Genomic DNA, 22771 nt, shown 5'->3' with positions numbered 1-22771 from the left:
AGCAAATCAGAGAACAGTGGGGAACAAATCACAGCAAAAGTAATTATACTATGGCATGTAAAATGACTTGGCAAAGCAGCTTTTGCAGATTCAGAAGTCTACGCTGATCAACGTAAACTCATACTCAGGGTCATCACTGATGTTTATTTTAAATCAACTTACATTTATTTTACATGCATTTTACTTGCACACACTTACAAATTGTGGAAGGAAAAAGAAAAAAAAGATGGAGAAAACATACCTCTGATAAAAATGTCTGGGCAGATTTCTGTGCTCCTACATGGAGCAGATATTCATATACGTACAACGCTAATCTGAAAAACAAATAAGACAATATTAAGTATTGTGCATTTGTTTGTTCCTCTTTTTAGAACCAAAGGATTTCAGAACTTAGAGCTGCAGACTATTTCCTTTCAGAAAACACTATGCACTACACATGTCAAATCTGTTATCTGTACTGAACTTTTAAAACTAGAACATCTAGGTCAATCTGAGCAGAGGTGTTTAAATAGTAGTTAATTAATTATTATTAAAACCCCAAATTACTTAATGTCAATATTTTTAATGATAATTGGACAGATGCCCAGTCAGCTAACAACAGACCTACAGCTGCTCCGTATTTGCCCACACTATACCATGCTTACAGTAAATATAATATATCCATACACTGATTATTTTTTCACATCAAAATTTTCATACGTGGAGTGTGTCATGCTGTTAGCTCATCTGAACAATAGCCTGTGTTTATTCAAAGAACACACAAACTTCAAGCTGCATAGAAAAAGTAATAACAGAATCCACGGCACTATTGTAGTACAGCCACATCTCTTAAACAAAGCGTAAACAGATTCTTAGATTTATTCAGACACGTGCATCTCTGAGCATGACCACCCAGCTACAAATTATTGCCACAGTTCCAAAAGGATCTTCACAAAAAGTGATCTTCAGCAGCCAGGCACATCTCCAAATAACTCAACAGAATTGCGCAAGGATCTTACTGCAGAAAGGAGAATCACACTCTAAATACCTGTGCGCTACAACATGGACTGAGAAGGCCCTTTCAAAAACCCAAGAAGAGCTAAGCAGCAACAACAAACAGTTGCTGTTAATATAGACTAGATTTGAATGAGCAAACTAAAGACGAAGCACTTCCTGCTCTGCCACTGGTTCTCTAGAGAAGTTCCTGCCTGACTGCTTGTTTAAAGTCTCTTGAAAGTCTCTCATTTACTGAGATTTGCATCTCTTTTAAAAATAATGATTTAATAATGATACTTAAAAATTGCATACAAAACATTTCAGTTCAAGAAAGAAAAGAAAGTCAGACTGCATTTCTTTTAAAACTGCTAGTTGAATTGCTTTTGAGAAGTTAAATCTGTTAGAGTGGACTTTGTGATATACTGATATTCCTATTTGAAACACTTCACTATTCACGTTCAAAAATATGTAGTTTAACTAAACAAAGTAGAGAAGTCGAGAATTTCTATATTCCTGTTACTTCTCAAAAGGTTAAGCAATATTAGATAGGATAACTGTCATAATGGCAATGACAGAATAGTAACTATTGTAGCAGCTTAGTGTGAAATAGTCTGAAAGTGTGAAATTTTAAAATCTAGGAGAGATATTGCATAAAAATTGTTTTCATTATTTGTTCATACTTTGTACATACAATGCTCACACTATTTTACTCTCTCTCCAACATTGAAAGCAAAACTGTGTTTTTTCCTATAATAAAAAATAAAGTTTACTATTTAAACATATGATTATTATTAGTTTGAAGCTTGAAAGGGACCATACCCACTGTTTAATTCTTATATTTTACAAAACAGTTGTATATTAATTTTATTCAGCCATATTAATAAATACAAATCTCACAGTGTGATAAGGAGAAAAGTTATTCTAATGGAGCACGGTACTGTTCAGTGCTCAAGTGCCACACAGCTCAGGTATGATACAGTGAATGCCTGCTGTAAGTACTGGTGAGAGAGACAATCACTTATACTGGAGTCTCTCTTCCCAAAAGTACAACTGCACCTGCCAAAAAGAAAGTCAAATCTTGTTGACTTAATTCTTTCCAGTTGAACTGTCATTAAGTTTTTAAACAATAAATGGTTGTAGACAAAATCTAAGATCAGAAAGATGTCAAAGGCACAGAAGAGAAACTGTTTCTACAGTAACCAAGATGATTTATATACCTAGCAATACTTTAAAACATTTCATGTCTTCTGAGATACACAATTTTTTTGTTCTTATCAAAACATGAAGCATGCAGTCCAGATAAAAGGATTTGTGTGATCATATCCTTTCTAACCCGCAAATGAAAGCAAAAAGCAAATGAACAAGGAGTTTATTGCAGTTACACCACCTTCATAAGTCTGCCATCTGTTGAAAGCTTTAGCAAATACTGTACCATGATACCCAAATCAACAGCACAATACTTTAATTCTAAGAAGCTTTGTAAGTCTCATCTAAGGACTCCTGGCACAAAACAGCACATGCCAGCAATGCTCCAGTATAGCATTATCATTGCTGTGTGTGCATCTTAGAACGTGAGCATTTAAAAAACCCAAGATTTTTAAAACAACGAAAAAGACAGCCCTAAAAGTTCAATATAAATATATAGAATGTGCCAATTAAGCTGTAATTAAAATTATCACAGTATCTCCTACTCTTTGGCATACATTACTACATTGGTTTAAGTATACTAACTGTGAAATGAAATGGTGAAACAACTTTGTTTATTAAGGGGGAGAGGAGACGACTTTAGGAAGAGACAAATATTCCAAGTTTCAGCTTTCCAAGGTGATCCAGCTGTGGTAAACTGTGGCTGGGCCCACAGTGGCAAAGGACTTGCCTTACTCCTCTGACAGGAAAGCCAGGACCACCTTCCACGAACAGATGCAAGACAGACGCACAGCATAAACTAAGCTGATTGGTTCATATTAGATCTAAATTGCTTGTCCATCCCCAGTTATTATTCTGTCAGGAAGTCTTTACAGAAGTTAACAACATTATTGTTTCATTCAGAAATAAATGCATTTGCCACAGAGATCAAAAGAAAGATACTACTGTTTTACTGCATTAGTCACAGCAAACTGATCAATGAAAACTGATGCTCTGAGGAAAGATAGCAAAGAAATTAAAAAAGATGCAACACAGTGTAACAAGGGAGATTAATGGATATAGTAACTTTAACTATGGCATAAGAAAGACTAGAATAAGATAAAAATGGCCACAGTCCAAGCATATAAAATTAACATAGGAATACACTATTTCACATCTGAGCAGAAGTCTAAGAAAATAATAATAAGATAGTCTTCATCACCAAGGACTTGGGTTCAAAGTGGTATTTTCAAAGAGAATATTTACTCAATAAACTGGTGCGAGAAACTGAATGTAAAAGCAGCAAGTAGACGTACGTTAAATTTTCGTATTTACATACTTCTTGACATGCTATGAGTAATCTGAGAAACAAATATTGCTAATTAATTTATGTGAATTCTGCAGCAATTTTTGTTAGACAGGCCATGGGCCAAAGTTACCCAGCTCCAAGGACAGATATATTGCACTCTCCCACATGACTCGATACATTTGCTCTACAAAAAAGTTACTGCCTGGGTCTTGTTGCTACAGTGCTGCAATTGTGCTAAGTTGGTCTGTTCTTCCTGACCTTTCTGCTCTTATCTGAGAACCTATTCATATGTTTTACAAATGAAATAGCCTCTGAATTCCAAAGCGAAGAACCACCAAGGGGTCTAAGTCAATCAGTTATCAGAATATTACCAGGAAATAAAAAATAATCACTGTTAGCATGCTGTGGAAATGATTTGTTAGATGTTAAGATGGATCTCATTAAGCTAACTGCAAAGCATTTCAGCAGTGTGTTCACTGATTAAAATTAGATGGTAAACTTCTTCAATTTCAAGTCAAAAGATTAAGACGACACCTAACTTTCTATAAAAGGCATTAGTGAAAACCTGAAAGCCTCATGAAGACATTCACTGTGTGTATTTTCAGTATCTAACTTACATGCTCTGAGTCACATTCCCTGCACAACTCTAGTAAACTTCATTGACTGTACGTAGGCTACTAATCTGGCTGTTCAAATGAACGTATGCCAGTTGCCTACAGAAGGTATTGTGGATAATAACTATGTCCTACTTGCACACCTACATTTCTGTCTGGTAAACACCTGAACACCAGACCAAAAAGAAAAACCTGATCCTTAGGTAAGAGTACAGTGACACATCCACTGGCATGAAGGCTGTATCAAGGGCTCAAGTTATTAGCAAGAAGTCTTTGAGGAAAAAATTATTTGTAAAGGGGAAAATGGTAGCATCTTTGTTTCGTTCCATCAGAAGATGACTATTTAAAGAAAGTTTCTGTCTCTCAATCCAAGACAGAGCGTTAGTGTTCAGAAAGGCTATCCCACCATGTCCTTTCTGTTTCACCCTACAGGCACCAAGTCTGGCTTATAGTTATTGTTTAAAGAGACAGAGAACAAGCAAAGTTCAAAAGCTGGGCTCAGAAGCATAAGGAATTGCAGTAAGTTAGCTCCTGCTTTCTCTCAAAAACTGCCCAATAGACCTGCCAGAAGCAGGCAACTATTTTACAGAGTTTCATAGAGTTGAGAAAAAGTATAGTTACTTACATTGTTTTATTAGCCACATGCCATAACTAAAACATATATATTTTAACTGAAGGTACAGTTGTATACAACCATTATGCAGAAAGTCATAAAATCAGTGTGGTAAGAGTGAAAGCCTCCAGCTCCCCAAATTTGGCAGTGTGTCAAAGCATGGTCTAAGTACTATACTTACCTTCTGATATCTTCAGCACCTACTGTGCTAAGCAACTGTTGCCTTTTTTACAAAGTCCATGATGGTGAATTAGTGCGACTGCAGAAATACGTCAGCTTATTCCCTAAATGTTAGCACCTCCTTCGCCAGCAATAGCCATTATGCTGTTAACATCTGACGCTACATTATAAAAAAAGAAATCATATATATATATATAGCTAAAATGCTCTGGATCTGAGTACTGCAGAAATAAATTTAGCATTTTTGGATTGTTAATAGACTTTTTAAAGCTAATTGTGTATAGAAAGTTCTGCAGTCAACATACAGCCCATAAAATGCTTAATATTAAAATAATAAAAATTACATTGAAAACTAATAAATCAATATCCATAAGTATTCTTTAGTTTGTGTGTAGAAGAGTGAAGCAGCTGAGCAATATTTAAAAGTAGTTCCATAGAAAAAATCTTAAATGTTTCTTTCTGTGTTTCAGGAGACTTGGAGAATTACAAAATCACTACCTTTGACCCATACAGAGAAGCAGCATTTCTTTTGTTTTGTTTCAAAAAAAGGCATTTCAGATCCTGAGATTCCTAGGAATCTCACTGATTTAATATCTAACATATAAATCTCATTCTCTAAAGTAAGAGACAGTAGCACTGGCCCATATTTAAAATATAATACGTCAGCTAAAAAAATTTTTCAAATTTAAGGTTTTTGAACAAACTTTCTCAAACCCATCACTTCAGCGGTTTGAAAACTGATTTGAAGCTCTTGATTGCAAGCTGGTTTGGGTCAGTTTCAGCTAACAAGGGTAAACAGTTTTTTACAATGTTTCATATTTTGAACAGTCATGTATGCCAGGGCCAAACCATCCTTTCTCTCCTATTTGATCATACTGACAATCGTTTTCCTAGTACCTGTGATTAAGATGATTCAGTCAACTCTCAACTGTCCATCAGAATAGAGGATTGGGATAATGGATGATATAGGCTGTGCTGGGTGCAGAAACGCTTTGCTGCACAAAGTCAACACTGCATATTCATCTGTGCACCATTCTTGACTCAGCTTCTTTGTACAGTGGAAAGATCAATTTGTTTAGATGCAGCATCAAACTCAAACTATACCCAAGAATTCGCTTACACTTCTTCATTTGCTTAGGCAAGTGCATTAATGACAGCCTCAACTTTACAGTGATTTATTTGTACACATACCTTAGTGCATTAGCTCACCCAGGCATCCCGTTTCACCTACACATAATTTACATTTTTGTTTGTTTAGCTTGAGGCCAGCAGACTGCTCTTTTCAAGAGCCTCTAATCATGTCACGTGTTTCTCCAGCTCAAAATGTTATCTATGTTAATCTTAGTACTCTATCCCACCAACGATGTGATGGGTTTTCTGAGAAATACCTGGGTATTAAACAAAACACAAACATTGGTCTGAGGAAACAGTATGTCCCAAAGGTGATACTAAATGTTTGTTCGACTATGTACACTGCTTTTCCTGAGTGATCCTATCACAACCCTACAAACACAGGTAGCATAAAAATGTATGTATCTGACATTATCCATTTCCACTTATTTCTCTCTCTCTCTTTGTAGATTGCAGAAAGTGTTCTCCCTGTACATATTTAACTATTTGCGGCTTATACTTGATGGTATAATAACCAATGGACTCAGTGCCTTCTATTAGGCTTATGCTAAAAAAGGAATAACTGATCCTCCTTTTATTCCGGTTTTATAGAGAGTGCAAGGCTTCCAATAGCATGATTCTGGGGAGGCACTTTCACTTCTATTCTCTATTTTACTTGATTGCTTGGAAGACATCCTGAAACCATACCTCATTAATTTTGGTCTTACTCTCCTTGATTGTATATACGACTCCAAATGCTAAAAGCAGCTGAAACCTAGTAAGTGCCCTCTTACTCTGGTGCTATTAGAAATAATGTTTTTCTTTTCAGTTTAGCCATACACTTAAACTCACAAATTCTTTTTGTGGGGATAATTTCACATGAGTTTACTACTTAATCTCCCTCTATCTATGGATTTCAGGTGCTAACAAAACTGCTTCCAGCAACACATTAACTTCTGCCCCAGTATCCACCTGAAACTTGAATAAGTATCTGGTGTCCACTGATCTTCTGAAAAAATCAGAGATACATCTTCTGGTGATGTTTGCAGTCTCTCCCACAAGCATTTAACTGACCATGGTTTTACATACTCTCATCTGCTAAAGATGTCTTCGTTTGTGCTAAAATGTCACAATGCACAGTGTTCCAAATATTATTTTCATTTGACTCTGATCAAGTTTCAAATTCATTTTTCTCTCACGTCTCAGCTTGTAGAAATTACTGCAGATCTAAAATATTGCACTATTAAAACATTCTTCTGTAGACTTTATTTTGAACAGGATAATTTTCATTCCCAAATGGGAATTCCCAAATTTCCCAAATTCTAAATGCCTCATCAAAAAGTAGATTTTCTTGATGACCTCTAGGGATTCAAATCACAACCTTTGTTCTTTTTGTACCTATGTTTTGCACATCTATTCCTCGAAAAGCTTGCCAGTAGAGTTTCACAGGCTTCCAATTCCATGGTTAAAAAAGAAGTAGGGCTCATGCACCTGGAAGTTTGCCTGCTTCTTCCAGCTCTATCTGATGGTGTAACAAAATACAGCATATCTTTCTACAGGCCTTGTTCTCTTAGGCGATTACAGCTACAATTCCTACAATATGGCTACGTGAAAATTGTTAAACATCTCAAGTGCATCAACAACTGCAATTGTCAGAAATAAGGCTACCTTTACTTTCATTTGCAAATGATAGATGCAGATAAAGAGTGAAACGTGCTGGAATTAATTCCAGTTGACTTTGTATTTTCTGAGTGTTTCTTCTGTACCTTTTAACTGTCCTGTTCTTTCTGTTTATTCAGTTGTCACTACCTCTGCTTAACAGATTATTTTTTTCTGCAGCTGCCTCTCCCACCTTCTTGCTTCCCCTCCAACTTAATGTCACTAGTCTAGAAAGCTAAATCATTTAAATATAGCATTCCTGACACCACATTGCAAATAATTCTTTATACTGGCTGAAAGACTGCATCCTCTTCCTTCACCCTTGGGCTCAAAGCGGTAGGAAGCAGAAACTGTCTGAGGCTTAATCTAGACTAGCCAAACTGTCTCTGTTGGACGTTTTGTCATCAAGGACGATTTTGCTATAGCGGAGGAAACAAGTCAAGCTCTTTGGGTGCTCTGATGACTTGCAGAGACCATGCATAATAAAATGCCTTTATCATATAATTCTCAGGGCTGTCCAACACCAAGACAGTCTGCTGCTGATGCGGTCTTTGCTCTTCATGCTTTTCTTCCTTGAGGATATGATATTTACCCTGAAACAGGCCTATTTCTTCCTTTATGGTCAGAAGAGAAGGCTGAGTTCATCCACTCGCTGACACTGAAGAGCAAGCCTTTGCTTCCCACTACTCCCTCATTTTTTCTCCCATTTCCAGCTAGGTGGTTAGAAAACTAACCCAGCCAGAAAAAAAAAAAAAAAAAGTGAATAGTTTTCTGCTTGGTTAGTGAGCTGAATCAGCGTGTTAGAAGTCAGACAAATGCTAGAGCTGCCACAAAGCAAGCAGGAGCAGTCATTTTGGCAGTGCAGAACTGCCAGCCCACCTCTGCCCACACCTTCAATTCTTCCTTGTGGCTAGCATCTCAGACTTCCCATTTTCTAAAAATAAACAAAATTTTAAGGTAATCTCAAAGTAGTTCCTTGGGATTCTTCCTTTATCCATGTTTCAGTTAAACACATCATAAACTATTCAAGCTGTCATAACTATAAGATTTGCTAAATGGTGGCTAAAAAAATGTTAAACAACAAAACATGTTTTAAAATGAAAGTAAAGAGAATTCAACACCTTTATAAATACATGAGGTTCCACCTCTTTCTGGTAATAAAGGTGCTAACCTTGGTCTTCCCTGCTGCTTTCAAATGGGATAGTAACAGGTTTTTACATGCTATTTTTTCCCTAGTATGTAATTTACTATAGTTAAAGAGTTTAATGCAATGCATCCTGCCCTAGCAGTAAGCAGAGCTAACAGCATGTAACTGTCTTAGGAAGAGCCACTCACAGAGAGTAAAGCACAAACACAGCCCTTAGAAACCTACAAACTTTAAAGCTATACATTTGCTCCAGGATTACCAGTAGGTGGTATCTAACTCAGCAGCTAGCATATGACATTTCTTTGTAGACCTAACCACTTGTTACATATGACAAAAGGTTGCTTTAGAATCCTTTATCAACAGAAACCAAGGCTGACACTGATCCATGACATTGAAAACACTGGATTTTGTTGCTCACTACCTGTCACTTGTCACTTACTACATACAAAGGAAAAATTAATTTGCAAAATTTGTCAGTAAATTAAATGATACATTTTTAAATTGTGTATGAAGAAAAGATACCTTTGCATTTATACACCAACAGAAAAATAATGATTGCCTTCTAACTAATCCCTTCATAGTGTGCACAGGCTGTTGAGAACAAAGCTGTTGTATGCCTAGTGCTTCAGCATCCTGCCTAAGCACAGACAGATGATGCCTTCTCAAGATAGAAAGGCTTGAGAAGCTCCTGCTCTCAACTCTTTACTGCAGTCTGTTAGATGGGATAGCCCCCCCTCCCCATGGCATGATGCATTAGTGAGTACTGCAGGAGCTTCCAGCCTGCTTCAGTGCAAAGTCAGCCAGGTTAGCTTTGATCACCTGCAGCAGCAACTGCGACCAAGACAGCTTATATTGCAAACATGCCAATGAGGGGTTACTGTGGCTCAGTTGCAGTAATAACTTCGAGCAGTAGAGTAATACTATCTTAAAATATTACAGCTGTTCCTAAAGCAATTGCCCACCCTACAGCAGAAAGACCTTCCATTTTGCTTTCAGCAGTACCAGAAAAGGCAGGGACAAGGGAGGAAGCATGAATGTATACAGACAGTTCCCCACAAATAAATTAGATTCATCTCAAATCAGAGCTGCCTGGAAACTGCCATGTGAATCAGTCCCATTTTCTTCACAAGGCAAGTAGGACATAACTTGATTTCATTCAGTATCTGGCTCCTAGAAGAATCCATGTTTTTGGCAGTAGTTTTCTCTGCTCTTTTCAGGAAGTGTAGGTTTAATACCTTTACTAAACATGGTGGGTCCACAACAACAAGGACTGCCAGGAATCACTACCATGAAACCTCCTCTCCTCTCTTCAAAGCTGTACAGTGAGGCAGCAAGAGACTAATATCTGAGTTGTCACTGCGTGAAGTGAAGAACTGGAAGACAAGAACTCTAGGAGTCAAACTGCCTATCTTGCTTTCAACAGTCACGCAGAATCACAGAATGGTTGAGGTTGGAAGGGACCTCTGGAGATCATTTAGTTCAACCCCCCTGCTCAAGCAGGGTCACCCAGAGCACCTTGCACAGGATTATGTCCAGACAGCTTCTGAATATCTCCAAGGATGGAGACTTCACAACCTCCCCAGGCAACCTGTTCCAGTGCTCTGTTACCCCCACAGTACAGAAGTTTTCCCTGCATATCTACATAAAAAGTAATGGCTGAAGCAATTTCTGTGAATGATTATGAAACGAGAGCATTCCCTTCTAGAGAGAGGAAGTTCTGAAAGCATCAGGAGAAGGCTAACAGATTCTGGAAATCAAACAAATTCAGGGAACAGGTAGAAAGAGTTTCTTCAAAAAATAAATAACCTGAAGAAAAAAAGTACAAGACAAACATTAAGTGATTCAGACTATATGAAAAAAAACGCAATGGCAAATATCACATGGAAGAAAAATAGGAAGTATAATAAGAGACTACTTTGGCTGCATTCAAATTTCCTCAGTAATCCAAGAAAAAGAAGTAACAACAAGAAAGAAAACATATAACTGTGTATTAAGGAACACCACAAGCATGTAGTGACAAAATCAAAAAGGATAAAGTGCAAAGGACATTAATAAGGTAGCAAGAACACACTTAATATCATCAAATAGATGGAGTTCTATTATGAAATGGGAAAAAAAGCATACAGGAAAGAGAATGTAGAGAAATCTGAAATCTGAGTGCCTGCTTTGTTTCCCCCTTCACAAAGTAGGAAAAAAAAAGGATCATTATTTAAATACAACAGGAATACAAACAGTAATAGGAAACACCAGGTTAAAGAATATTTTAGTAAGACGGTTGTACTACAGGTGGGAGGGCTTGAAGACCTTCCCTCAACAGTGCTAAGGTAAACAAGCTGAAGTATTTTCTGAACCTGGAAGAACTGAAGATAGATAAGTCTAGTACACATCTTTTGAAAAGGGAAAAAGAAACAGCCCATGGATTTACAGAATACTCAGAAATAATCCTTATCACCACAAAGTTTCGCTTTTTAGGATCAGACAAGCCATAAACGTAACATTGGCTCTGTTTTTTAGGAACTGATCACATTAATTCTACTTTAATAAAATATAATTTCATTGTCTAATAGAACAACTGGTATTGTTAGAAATGGGGAAAGCAGACCTGGACGGCAGTCAGGCTAGGAAGCGTGCCCTCAGCGTAAACCATCCCAGCCTCCAGGAAGGGTGGCATCCAACCAGGGTGGCTGCTCTGGCTGCAACATTAAGGTGCCCAAAGTTTGAGGCCTGCTTTGGTGCTAAGGGCAGTTTGAGCATTGGCAGAGACTGTGATCAATCTGCTGACACCAGGAGGTGTCAGTTTGGATATCAGCATGGAGTCAGCAGTAGATTCATTACTTGTCCAATGCCACTGCTTTGCAAAAGCTGGAGCCTGTATTTCTGAACGTCTTGCCAATGCACGTGTGAGAAACACTCAGCTTTTTCTAAAGTCCTCTCCCACCCCCTCCCAGTTCAGAATGGCTTTCCTTTATTTATTTTGGGGGCTGGGCCATTGTCTTTAAATACTTCCCGATTCCAGAGCTGCAGATAACACACAGTCAGCTATGACATTAACTTTTATGCAGTGCTTCTGTTCTTCCTCTGTCACTTGCTCTGCAGAGATCATGAACATCCCTTGCCTGCTTAACAGTGCACTCACTGAATGGGGCAGACTCAATTAACATCACAGCACTGAGGCCAAGAAAAGCTACTATAAAAGGCGTGCTATTACTTTCACCTTTCTAAACTTTGTGGTCCAATAAGGTGAAAACTAAGCATCTGTTTGAATTGGAAAGTTTCCCTTCCAAAATGCTATTATGCTGACCCTTGGGAAAAATCACCCCATTGCTTTTAAGTCTGCTATTCATTTTGGGCGAGAAGTTCTGTACAGGGGACCAAAGTGAAAGAACTCAAGGCATTTACCTAAAAAACAACAACAAACAGGTACTCTAGAGTATAGGTACAGAAAATTTGAGCACATGAAACTTGATCTTGCAAAACTTCATGCACAGTATTCCTCCCCAGATCACTGCAATTTCCACCCATGGGTCAAGTGCACACAATTTGATATTATCAGACCTACCAGCTGGCATATGGCTGCCAGCCCTGTTACACCTGTCTGCTGAATTCTTACACATCTGGCTAACCTGCTGGAGGCTATAAGCATTTGCCTGCAATTTCTCCCTTTGGCTGATAGAGACATGCTGAGTAAACAGCTGGGGGTATTCTCTTGCTGCTCCCCATGCTGGATCAAGGCCAAGAAGGATTAGCCAAGATCCCCATCTTACTCACAACATCTCCACTCGGTTACAACTCCAGATAAGCTCAAGCACCCAGCTGTAAGCTGCAGTCCATGCATGACAAGTTTGTTGAGCTTCAAGTCTCCTCTCAAACTGCTCAAGGCATAGCATACGACCCAAACACACATATTTTACAGTCTTGCAGATAAATTGCTTAGACTCCAAACTGGAATTTACAGAAAATATTTTCTTTTGAAAAGTCATTAGAAATATACTAGTTTAAATCTTACCACAGAATTTTTTTTTATGAGAATACCTTCCAGACAAAAAGAATTTCATCCGTAGATGGAAGATATTTGAAAATCTGGCTAACAAAGAGTTGTTCCACAAAAAAACAAAATAGTAACAATAGAAAACTTGCAGCTGTGAAGCCATACTACTAAGAGTGTGGCTAGAGGACTTTAATGCTGCCTGACCAAATTGCTTCTACTTGCCGGTCTTCCAGAGGAAGAAAACAGATACTGGCCAACAGGAATGACAGTATTTGATTTGATACTGATGGCTAATGTTTGGTGGAAGAACTGATAATAGTATTCTTTTCATAATTAATACGAAGAAAACCAAGCAAACCAGTTATGGGACAACCTCTGGCTAATCACTTCTTATTTCTAAACCAAAATTTAAAGGATCTAAGCATCAAAAAGACTGAAATTCTACCACGTGTAGGAGGCAATTCAGATTCATTATTTTACTGTTACCAGTTACAAATGCAATTCCATATAGCACCTTTTCAATTTGGAAGAAGTTATTTTAAATGTTACTTTTTTGCGTGCCTAGGTCCCCAAATTGTATTTTCTCAGTTTTGTAAGTAGGGATTGTTCCCCTACTAGAAACCCTGTTGCCTTTTGATGGCATAAACCAATTCATTTTACAAGTTAACTTATTGACACTTAACATGCAGGCAGCTCAGGAGATGCAGACTGTAAGCCAATGTCATAAAGCCAAGATGCAACGCTGCAGCACGTACCCAAAGCATCAGAATAGTCAACAATGAAACAGAAGACTCCAATAGGCCACGGTCAGGTTTTAAGGTGCCAGGACTTGGCATCAGTCCCAGAAAGGGGGAGGAGGGGAACAGATGGGGTCCTGGCAGCAAAACAATTTAAACTTCCAGAAGTTAGCATCAAGGCTTCTGCTCCAATAGGCTGATGCACCCCAACACTGCACGGCTATTAATACACCTGAATGAGTCTACACCTGACCCGCTATGGAAGCGCATTTAAAAACACTAAATCCCACTGGGATTACCAAAAGTGGCATACCAAGTGCAGCAAAGAAGTACTACAGTTCGCTTGTGACCAAAAGGAATAGGACACTGAAGACACCTTAGTGGACTCAAAGCATTAGATTTAAAAAATACTGGCAAGCTTTTTGCAAGAACTTTAGAGGTGGAGGTAGTTTTGCTAAGGAGAGTTGCAGAACACATTTTCCAAGACTTGATCAGTGCTAAGGCATTTTATTTAAACATCCTCTGTAATAATAGCATGAAACAAATTTAACATTCTGTTTTCAGATGCACTCAAGAATAGTTTATTTAAATACAAATACTACTTCCCCACTGCTCAGGTTCAAACCACTGTTTGAGCAGTATTTTTAATTTCTTCTCAGTGACATTTTAAAGGATTTTGATCAAATGAGTTCTTCAGAACACAAAAAAGTTGAATAAAAAGACTTATACAACTTTCACATATTTTTCATTTCTCAGTTAAACATGGATATTAATATTCAGCAAATATTTGTCTTTAAGAAGCTGTTGACACACTACTTGAAATAGAGAAATAGACCTGAGTTATTTTTATGGTATTAAAAAGATCTGATCTTAAGCCAGAAAGCTATGCACATACACACTGCAATGGTTTTGCTACTACATGTTCCATGTATTATCTTCATCATCCTTGCTTCATTTTCTCTGTTTGTTACCAGGACAAAAAATTCATCTTGAATTCATCTTGAACTCTTAGGAGCAGATTCCAAAGTAAGCAACAGTCTGCTCAGCATAAGAGGACTCTGAATGAGAGCAGAAGATCTGCCTTGCTGAATTTTATTCAAAATAAGACTTAGAAGACACCTAAACTTTAATTTTTTGAACTGCACCTGCAGAAGCAAGGGAAGAGAGAGACACTGTTTATGACTGTCTCTTCTCCAGACTACCAGCATTTATCTATACTAAGTTGCAATGAAAAGTTAGTACTACCAGGAAGAAAAAAGGCTTGAAGACTCCTCGAGAGGTATCGTACAAGCTTCTTCAAGTACTGTCTGACAGAGAAAGCTAGGACGTCTTTTACTCTTTCCACCAAACTACATTCTTCTCTTTACCATTTTACATTAAAAAAACAAAACCCAAAAAACTATACTTCCCTGTTTTCATGTCTTACACACATAATTATCCAGAAAGGTTGGATGCATAGGGATTTTTCACAACCACTTGAATTTGACAATGCATCATGATCAAGCAAATATGAAATTACAATCTTATGTTATACAAAAATTTTAAATGCTAAATTAAAAAATTATATATTAAGCTATAAACTCAGCATGTATATGCTTTTCCCAAATAAATGTTAATTCAAGTTTCTGAACAACTGCAAATTATGAGTGAAGAAAATTATATTAAACTTGCAATCAACAGCATTAAAAAGGAAAGAAAGACAATAGAAAAGGTCACTTCTGATTCATTAGTAAAGTCTCCGGTATTCTGTATTAAATGTTTCCTTGAGTCCCTAAATGGGACTCAAAAATGTTTCAGTCCTCATTGCAAACACAGTTTAAATCAGTGGGCTTACAAATAGCCATACTTTCTTGGCAAAATGACAGTCAAATCCTGGTTATGAAACAGACTGTTAGTAAAAATCTTTATTGTTTGGATGAGAATTTTGTACGAGTCACACCAGAACATGGCTAATGGTTACAACAAAGTTTCTTCCCTTCCACCCTTAAATTCCAGTGAGATTTAGCAACATAGGGAGGAAATCAACCTCTGCACATAGTGATCTCATACAAGACATATAAAAATAATCCATCTTATTTTCAGTTTATTATCCTGGGCCCTGTATAAACCATGAATACTTGAGACTGAACACAGACGACCGACAAAAATAATTCCACTGTGAGTATTTTTGCCCAATTTCTCTCTAGAATGAGCAAGTTGTATGCCATCTCTGCTTTTTTCCAGTACTATAAAATACACTAAGCAAAACAAGGCAAGCAGGAGGGTGCAACACAGCAAAAGGTTATCTGTAAAGGTTGAGGAATCTCCACCCTTGGAGGCTTTCAAGACAGCTCAGCTAGACAACGCCGTGGTTGACCTGAACTACTTGCTCATGATGGTCCCACTTCAAGCAGAAATTTGGACTAGATGACCTTCAGAGATCCCATCTAACCAACATTTCTATGATATTATGAACTGTTTCCAAAGAACACATTTGCACAATCTTCCCCAATAAACTGCATTGTCACATTCATTTTGTTCAATGTCCTGTCCCGCTCCACACCAAAAGCCAATACATCCCTTCCATCTTGCACAGAACAAACCCTTAAAGTTCCCTATGTGTCCAGAGATTACCTAGCATAATGGGATCAATCTGTCATAATACATTTCCTAGTGCAATAGGGTCCTGCTTCTGAATGTAGCGTCTGGCTTGGCATTTTTGCTCCTAAATATAAAATTATTATTAATAGGAGAGAAATAGTAAGCATGAAGAAGTTTCACTATAGAGCTATTTCAATAAAAAGAGAAGGGAAGTCATTTTAGAGGAGATAATGGTGGGATTACATCAGAGAAGAAGCTCAAATCTGTTCTTCCATTGAACAGCTGCTGCAAACCTCTTCCTGAATACACACTGGAAAAGGGTTTCCTAAAAGGCTAAGCTCTGAGTATCTTTCAGATCTGTCTCAAGGTTAGAAGGGACAGGCCAGCTTAAACAGAGGAAAGGATGGGACTCTGCCTGAAAGGAACAGAAGCAATTGGTGCCCATTACCGTTAGCCCAGGAAATACCAGCCTCTCTTTCTTCTCAGCACAGAAAGGAAACAGACTGGGGGAGGGCTGGGGGGTGAAGAGCCACCTCTCCCATGACCAGGAGAAAATGCTTCATGGTAACTATACCATATCAATTTAATACGGCATAAAATGTATCTGCAAACATTCTCTTCCTTGAAAGAAGAAGAAAAAATAAAAAATAGAGCTCATGAGAAAAAGCGCATATATACACAAATCTGTTGCATTAAAACCAAAGAAATAAACAAACCATAACTGCCTGCTTAAATACAGAAATTAATTTTGGTTAGGAATACTATTTTGGGCTCCAAATCTGAATATAGCTTTGCACACAAGGTATCATATACCCTACCAATTACTGATGCTTGACTTAGTTCTGTGTGTATTTAGAAAACATATTAATTAAATTTTTAAGTTTCCTTTTATTACTATATTACAAGAAGACAGCTTGTCAGCACAGCACTAGGCCTTCACAGTTCTGGATTTCACTATCCAAAAGTGTACCCTGTTTCATTCCCTTCTCAGCAGTGTTTTATTGTAAGGCTGTAGTCAAGTCCTGAGATTACATTTAATATTAGATAAAAAGTATTTATAAATCTGTATTAAATGTTTAGTAAATATTTTAACAAATAAGCATTTGTTACAGATTTTAGTACAGCACAGTTAGTCAAAATACTATCCATAACACCTTCTACTGGTGTGCTTACTGCCATATATAATACATACTATTCATGCCTGTAACTTATTAAATAACAGACATTATTTATTTATTCACTCCCTATAAACAATTTATAAATATACCTTTACTATAAAGCATGAGGGGGCTGGCATTACACAGATCTTTATTTACACACAAAATATTCTGCAATATTTTCACTGTTGCATTAAGAACTAAACCTGCTTTATAAGAACTTAACAGTAATACACATTTTGTGATATAAAACACAACCACATAGTATAGCCTATCATTTACTGCAAAATCCAGTAATATGCAATGGATTTCCCAGAAATTAATGTGAAATGGTGAGATTCCCCTGTAAATGAAACTAGAATCATGTTTACATAGCACAAAAAGAAGCATTTTATCCCTGTGTCATTCAACTGTTAGATAAATCTAGGTTTTGATTTTGGGCATTTAACTACCCAATTTTGTGAGCAAATGAGGTATTACCCAAGCAGACTCTGTCTTAGAATTCTCTCACCAATGAACTGAAGGCAAATTGTAATACTGACTTCTTAGCAGCAGCTAGGTCAGATGCTAAATTCTTCTGAAAATCCCACTTCCTAACTCTGTGACCTGTACACGCTATTTCAGGTACATAGGTAAGATGACAGATTGTCACCCATATAGTATTTATGAAAGTCATAGGCATCTTCATTGCCTCAACATTGAGCTATAGTCAGCTTTTGTTTTTTCCCCACTGTTTGAGAAGTCTTCACTGCTTCCTTCAGTAACTTGCAGTTCATAGCACTGCACACGCAAAATAATCTCCAGAGCCAGAAGCTCCATGCCATGGTGCTCCCATACAGATAAAACTGGATGCTGAAAAGCCTACACAACTATTTCCATATTTCTCTGCTCACACAGAGGTTGGAGAGTCTTAGAAGTACTCTATTTAATGAGACTTCTTGGCAAAAATTACATAAAATCTCTTTCTTGCTCAATAGGTACTGAGAATTTTAGGAAAATCATGTATTTCATTATTCCCTCATTTGTGAGGGAAAAAAAGCTTTTAAATGTACACTTGGGAAATAGTACTGTATGTTAGCTGAATGTCAACATTCACGTTTTCAGAGTAGTTGGCATTCTACAAATTTTTAGTATTAAAATCAGTTATCAGTTTTACTATTTATAAGGCATTCTGAGTCTCCTTGGACTGTACTGGCTTGCCTTTATTATAAATGTTATTCTTCACATTTAGGAACTACATTAAATTTAAAGTGAATACTTATAATGTAGCAAAATGTAAGAAAAAAATTTTAATGGCAAGCCACAAGAAACAAAACCTTCCTAAATAAGTTTTCAGATCTGCTCTTTGTACCTCCCTTCCCTGGGATATTTCTCCCACTTACTCTGTAGGTAAACAACCATAGCATCGTAACAGTGCTTAAACTTCTGACATTTTTTGATTAAACTCAAAATTTTCTTTACAGAAAACATGCTTTTAAAATAACATTAGGAGACCTAAGCTCTACTTGTAAACAAAATTTAAGGAATGTCTTTGGACAGGATTTAATATGCTAGTCAAATTTCTGTTTTATGCTGCCCTAAACATCATCAAACTAGTCTGATTAATGAGCTGAGGATGCAGACATTAAAGGTCAGAAACAGCTTATAAGGTTTAGTTAATTACCAGCATATTACCAACATACCAAACTTCATCTTGTAAAGTCCACAGACATGAATAAGGTTTTTTCCAGGCCTATGTCTCTGGAAAGTTGGTATAATAATAATGTATATTGAAATAAAATGCATGTCCATTCAAACTAGAGTTTATGAGCTTTATCCATTATAAAGTAGTAATTCTCATAATCCACTGGTCCAAGAGCTACTTTCTTAACAGCAAAACTAAACCTACTGTTAAGTAAACTGATGGAACATCAAACTCAAGTAGCACTAGCACTATGTGCATCACCTGCAGGAACACCTGCAGTGGAAAACTATGTAAGAGTAGTCTCACATATCTCTATAGACTTAAAAAACTGCAGAAAATTGGAACCAATCTTGCGTGTCTTTGAAAGCATGTTCTGTCAGAGAACAACAACAAACTATGAGGCCAAATGCAAAAAAAGCCTGGATTTCAGAAAGAACATAGCATGGCCTCTTAACTCCTTGTTCCCAGCAACCTGGATTCATTCAGGAAAAAAAACACAGCATCAGAGGAAAATAAAATACAAAAACAGAGGCTCACAGTATAAAATTAATTCATGTAGCTCAAAATTACCCATCTATTTTAAGTCAATTAGAAACTGTAAATCACAGCCAAGGCTGCTCTTTGTACATGTAAAAAATTCCTGTCTTAAATAATAAAATGTCCTTTTCAGATCTAAATTATGCCTTCTATATGCCATCTCACATAATGCAAAAGCAAGAACAGGGGAAAAAAGAGCCATTGCTCATATGAAGTTCATAGGAAAGTTGACAAAGACACTATATAATTTGAATAAAAGAGAAAAGAAAGTATAAATTTCATAAATGAAGAGAGACTACCAGGCTTAAGTTAAAAAATATATATTATTACTTTATAAGATACGAGAAGGAATGATAAAACACAATAAACATAAGAAATGATGCACAGGCACCTTCAGATGTAAGAAAAAGGAATGTACACAAGGTGGAGTACAGCCCCTGAGCAAGAACCACAGGATGACACACAACATTCTGCAGCATTTAAGACATTACAGTCAAGACAGACAGACTATGCGAGATACGGAAGGAGGTACCAGATGGAGTTCAAAGAGCAAATACTGCGGTTACAGCAGCAGAAAAGAATACTACACTAGTGTTGCGGCAATGCTGAGGTGCAAAGCACAAGTCACATAGGCCAAAAGTAGAAGGCTGCAGTATTTTAGGAAGTAAACCTGGAAACAGTAATGCAGAGGAATAGATAGATTTTAAAAATACTGCGAAGAAATAAGTGTCCCTGTGACAACAGTCCTTCTGAAATTTCCTGATTCCAAAACTAATTCAAAGAAGACAGGATAGACATTCGCTGCATCTGCTTTAGTGTTATGGTTCAAAGGAGCTGCGCTGTTTTGAAGCAAGTCCCCCAAGCATTCTCACTAACCACACGTTGCTTTAGGTTGCAGAGCAGTTTTGGTGGATAAATTAGATTCTACTCAGAGGAAAGTAAATGTGAAGCTCTGCTCTCAGCTTTGGAGAATGCACTCCACCCTTAATGGGACATAAGGGTCTAAATCTCAGGTAGCTTCAAACTTCATATACACTAAGGACGTTCAGTTCAGGGGACCAGACAAAAATCTAGTGCAAAGTAAAAACTCTGAATCCCATACATTGTAAACATAGGGACTACAACATCCACTGTGTAGCTCTTCAGATTGACTCTACTGAGGTAAATTTGTGCTAATATAGTAGACATAGATATTCAGAACACAGTGGTATATTCGTAGGCTATCATATCCCTAAGTGTGATGCGATCCTTGATTAACAAGCTGATTCCACATGGAAACTGGAAGGACTTTAATCACACTTCAGTGTGAGAAATACAAATTTCCAGTACTAGGTTATGCAGCTATCCAGTCCATTGAAGATTGGTCCCTGGAGGTAAAGCATATTGACTAGCTTTGACTAGCCAGAAAGACTAGACTAGTCTTACTAGTCAGAAGACCAGTAAGAAGAGTCCTCAACTGTAAAATGACAATTATATAGAGGGAAAAAGGTGCATGTACTGGAATAATAACTGAACAAGCAAACTTGAGGTAAAGATCTGTCAAGTTCAATGTGAAACTCGGACAACTCTAGCAAGATCAGCATGGTTAAAAGCTGCTCATTGTTTTGTAATGTGTTCTCTTTGTGATGTTTTTGACCTAAGTAAGAATGTCCTTGCTTTTAGGAGATGGCTAGTCAATGGTTCTTCATTGCTATCTCTTCAAGAGAACTTAAGCCTTCCTGCACTGCAACCTAAACCCAAGGAACTCAGCTGTCTTCCAACCCAAAGAAAGTGACAGAGGCTCAAAACCCAAAATGAAATGCCCTTTAAAACAGTATAAGGGACACCAAAAGGTAGCTAAGCCTGTGAGTGCATCAATCAAGAATTTGCAACAGATAAAGAGATGCACTTGGAAACAAATTAATCTCTGCGCTGTTCTCTGTTAGGCTATGCAGTTTCTTTTCATCCCTAGAAATGTCAAAATGAAAAAAAAGAATAGCTAGAGATAAGTAAGCCTTGCTAGGATAAAAGTAAAAAAAGTCTGACAAAAAGTTTTACATGTGGCCTCATGGAGTCTATCTTTAGAAAATATTTCTAATGAGAACTCTGCAATTTCCCCAACTCTCTCTGGACATGCAATAACCACAAACCAGAAAAAACACCTTTCATAAAAGATGCTTTTAAGTAGCTTGTCATTGCTCGATGACGTCACTCATTGGGACTGCATTTAAGCCCCATGGGAGTAGTGCGTCTTGATGGTGAGCAGTCTGACTGGACTTCTGAGCTTTTACCTTCTACTAGGCCTTTTATTAAGGCCTCCTAAGAATCACAAGAACTTATTTCAGCACCCACATCTGTTATGGCCAACAATGGAAAAACAAGGATCTCTTCATAAAGCCCATACCATACAATCCCTACCTCCATAAACAGGTGGTGAAGACCCTGTTGGTGCACAGAAAGATGATCCTGACTGTTATCATCAGGATCACATATTTCCTGTAATGTGGTTTTGAAGGAGGGGCAAAAGCCCCATGCTAGTCAACTGCTGCTTGGTACAGCCCAGCTGCTATTTCCTCCTCTGCACACCCAGACGTATGAGAGGCACCTTATCTCCAGTCATGTTGTCTTATCTATAGCAAATCCTACAGATGTGCAACTCCCACCTGCCTCTCACCTTGGCTTTCTAAAGCACCCTAATGGTGGCATGGGTGGAGGCTGCTCACAGTAGAGCACTGCACGTACAGCCAATTCACTTCCAGAATGCATTCCCCAAATCCAAGCACTCATGATCTGTTTATTTATGTTTATGTCCTGCCCAGATACAAGGTTTTGAGACCAAGTTCCACCAAAAGAGAACAAGGGACATTCACAGGCCAACTCCCATTCCATCTTAACTCCAGGCCTGCCGCAGACACTAGGGGTAGGCTTCATGAGTGCTGGGTGTAGGCACACTCAGTACAGGGCTGCTTACAACAGGCCCCTTTTTGTAGAAAGAGGGATTTTGTGGCATGCCTTTCACAGATTACTTAAACTATGCTGCAAATCTAGTTCAAAAACCAGAAGATAAGAGATATAGCTGATTTTGCCTCTCCTAAATGTTGCTGTACTACAAGAAACTAAGGGAAGAAAGAAGAAAGCCACAGAAAGCTAAACTGACGCATGCCGCATCATAGCTTTTAGACAAGTAGAATGTTTTCTTACGACTATTTGGGAATGCTATTTCTGTCAACACACAGGCTAGAAGCATTCTTCAGGAAACTGAAGCTTATATTTTATTTGTTTAATTCTCTATACAACACTTAAAAATTAATGTAGGAAAAAAATCACTGCTGTTAGCTCTTCATTTCATTGATAGGACCAATTACTAAAATAAGAGA

The 22771-nt window shown here is 37.5% G+C and overlaps 1 protein-coding gene across 2 annotated transcripts in view; it reads right to left on the bottom strand.

Moving 5' to 3' along the window:
• The window catches only part of SSBP2 (single stranded DNA binding protein 2), a 192723-nt gene that overhangs the window by 143419 nt on the left and 26533 nt on the right, over nt 1–22771 (bottom strand). For both annotated transcript variants that reach the window (XM_067316051.1, XM_067316052.1), the window contains exon 2: nt 242–314. In XM_067316051.1, coding sequence (XP_067172152.1) covers nt 242–314 — 73 coding nt within the window. The remainder of the gene's footprint in view (nt 1–241; nt 315–22771) is intronic.

The sequence above is a fragment of the Apteryx mantelli genome, chromosome Z, assembly GCF_036417845.1.
Source record: "Apteryx mantelli isolate bAptMan1 chromosome Z, bAptMan1.hap1, whole genome shotgun sequence".
Classification (NCBI taxonomy): domain Eukaryota; kingdom Metazoa; phylum Chordata; class Aves; order Apterygiformes; family Apterygidae; genus Apteryx; species Apteryx mantelli.
This window is presented reverse-complemented; position numbering and strand designations above follow the sequence as displayed.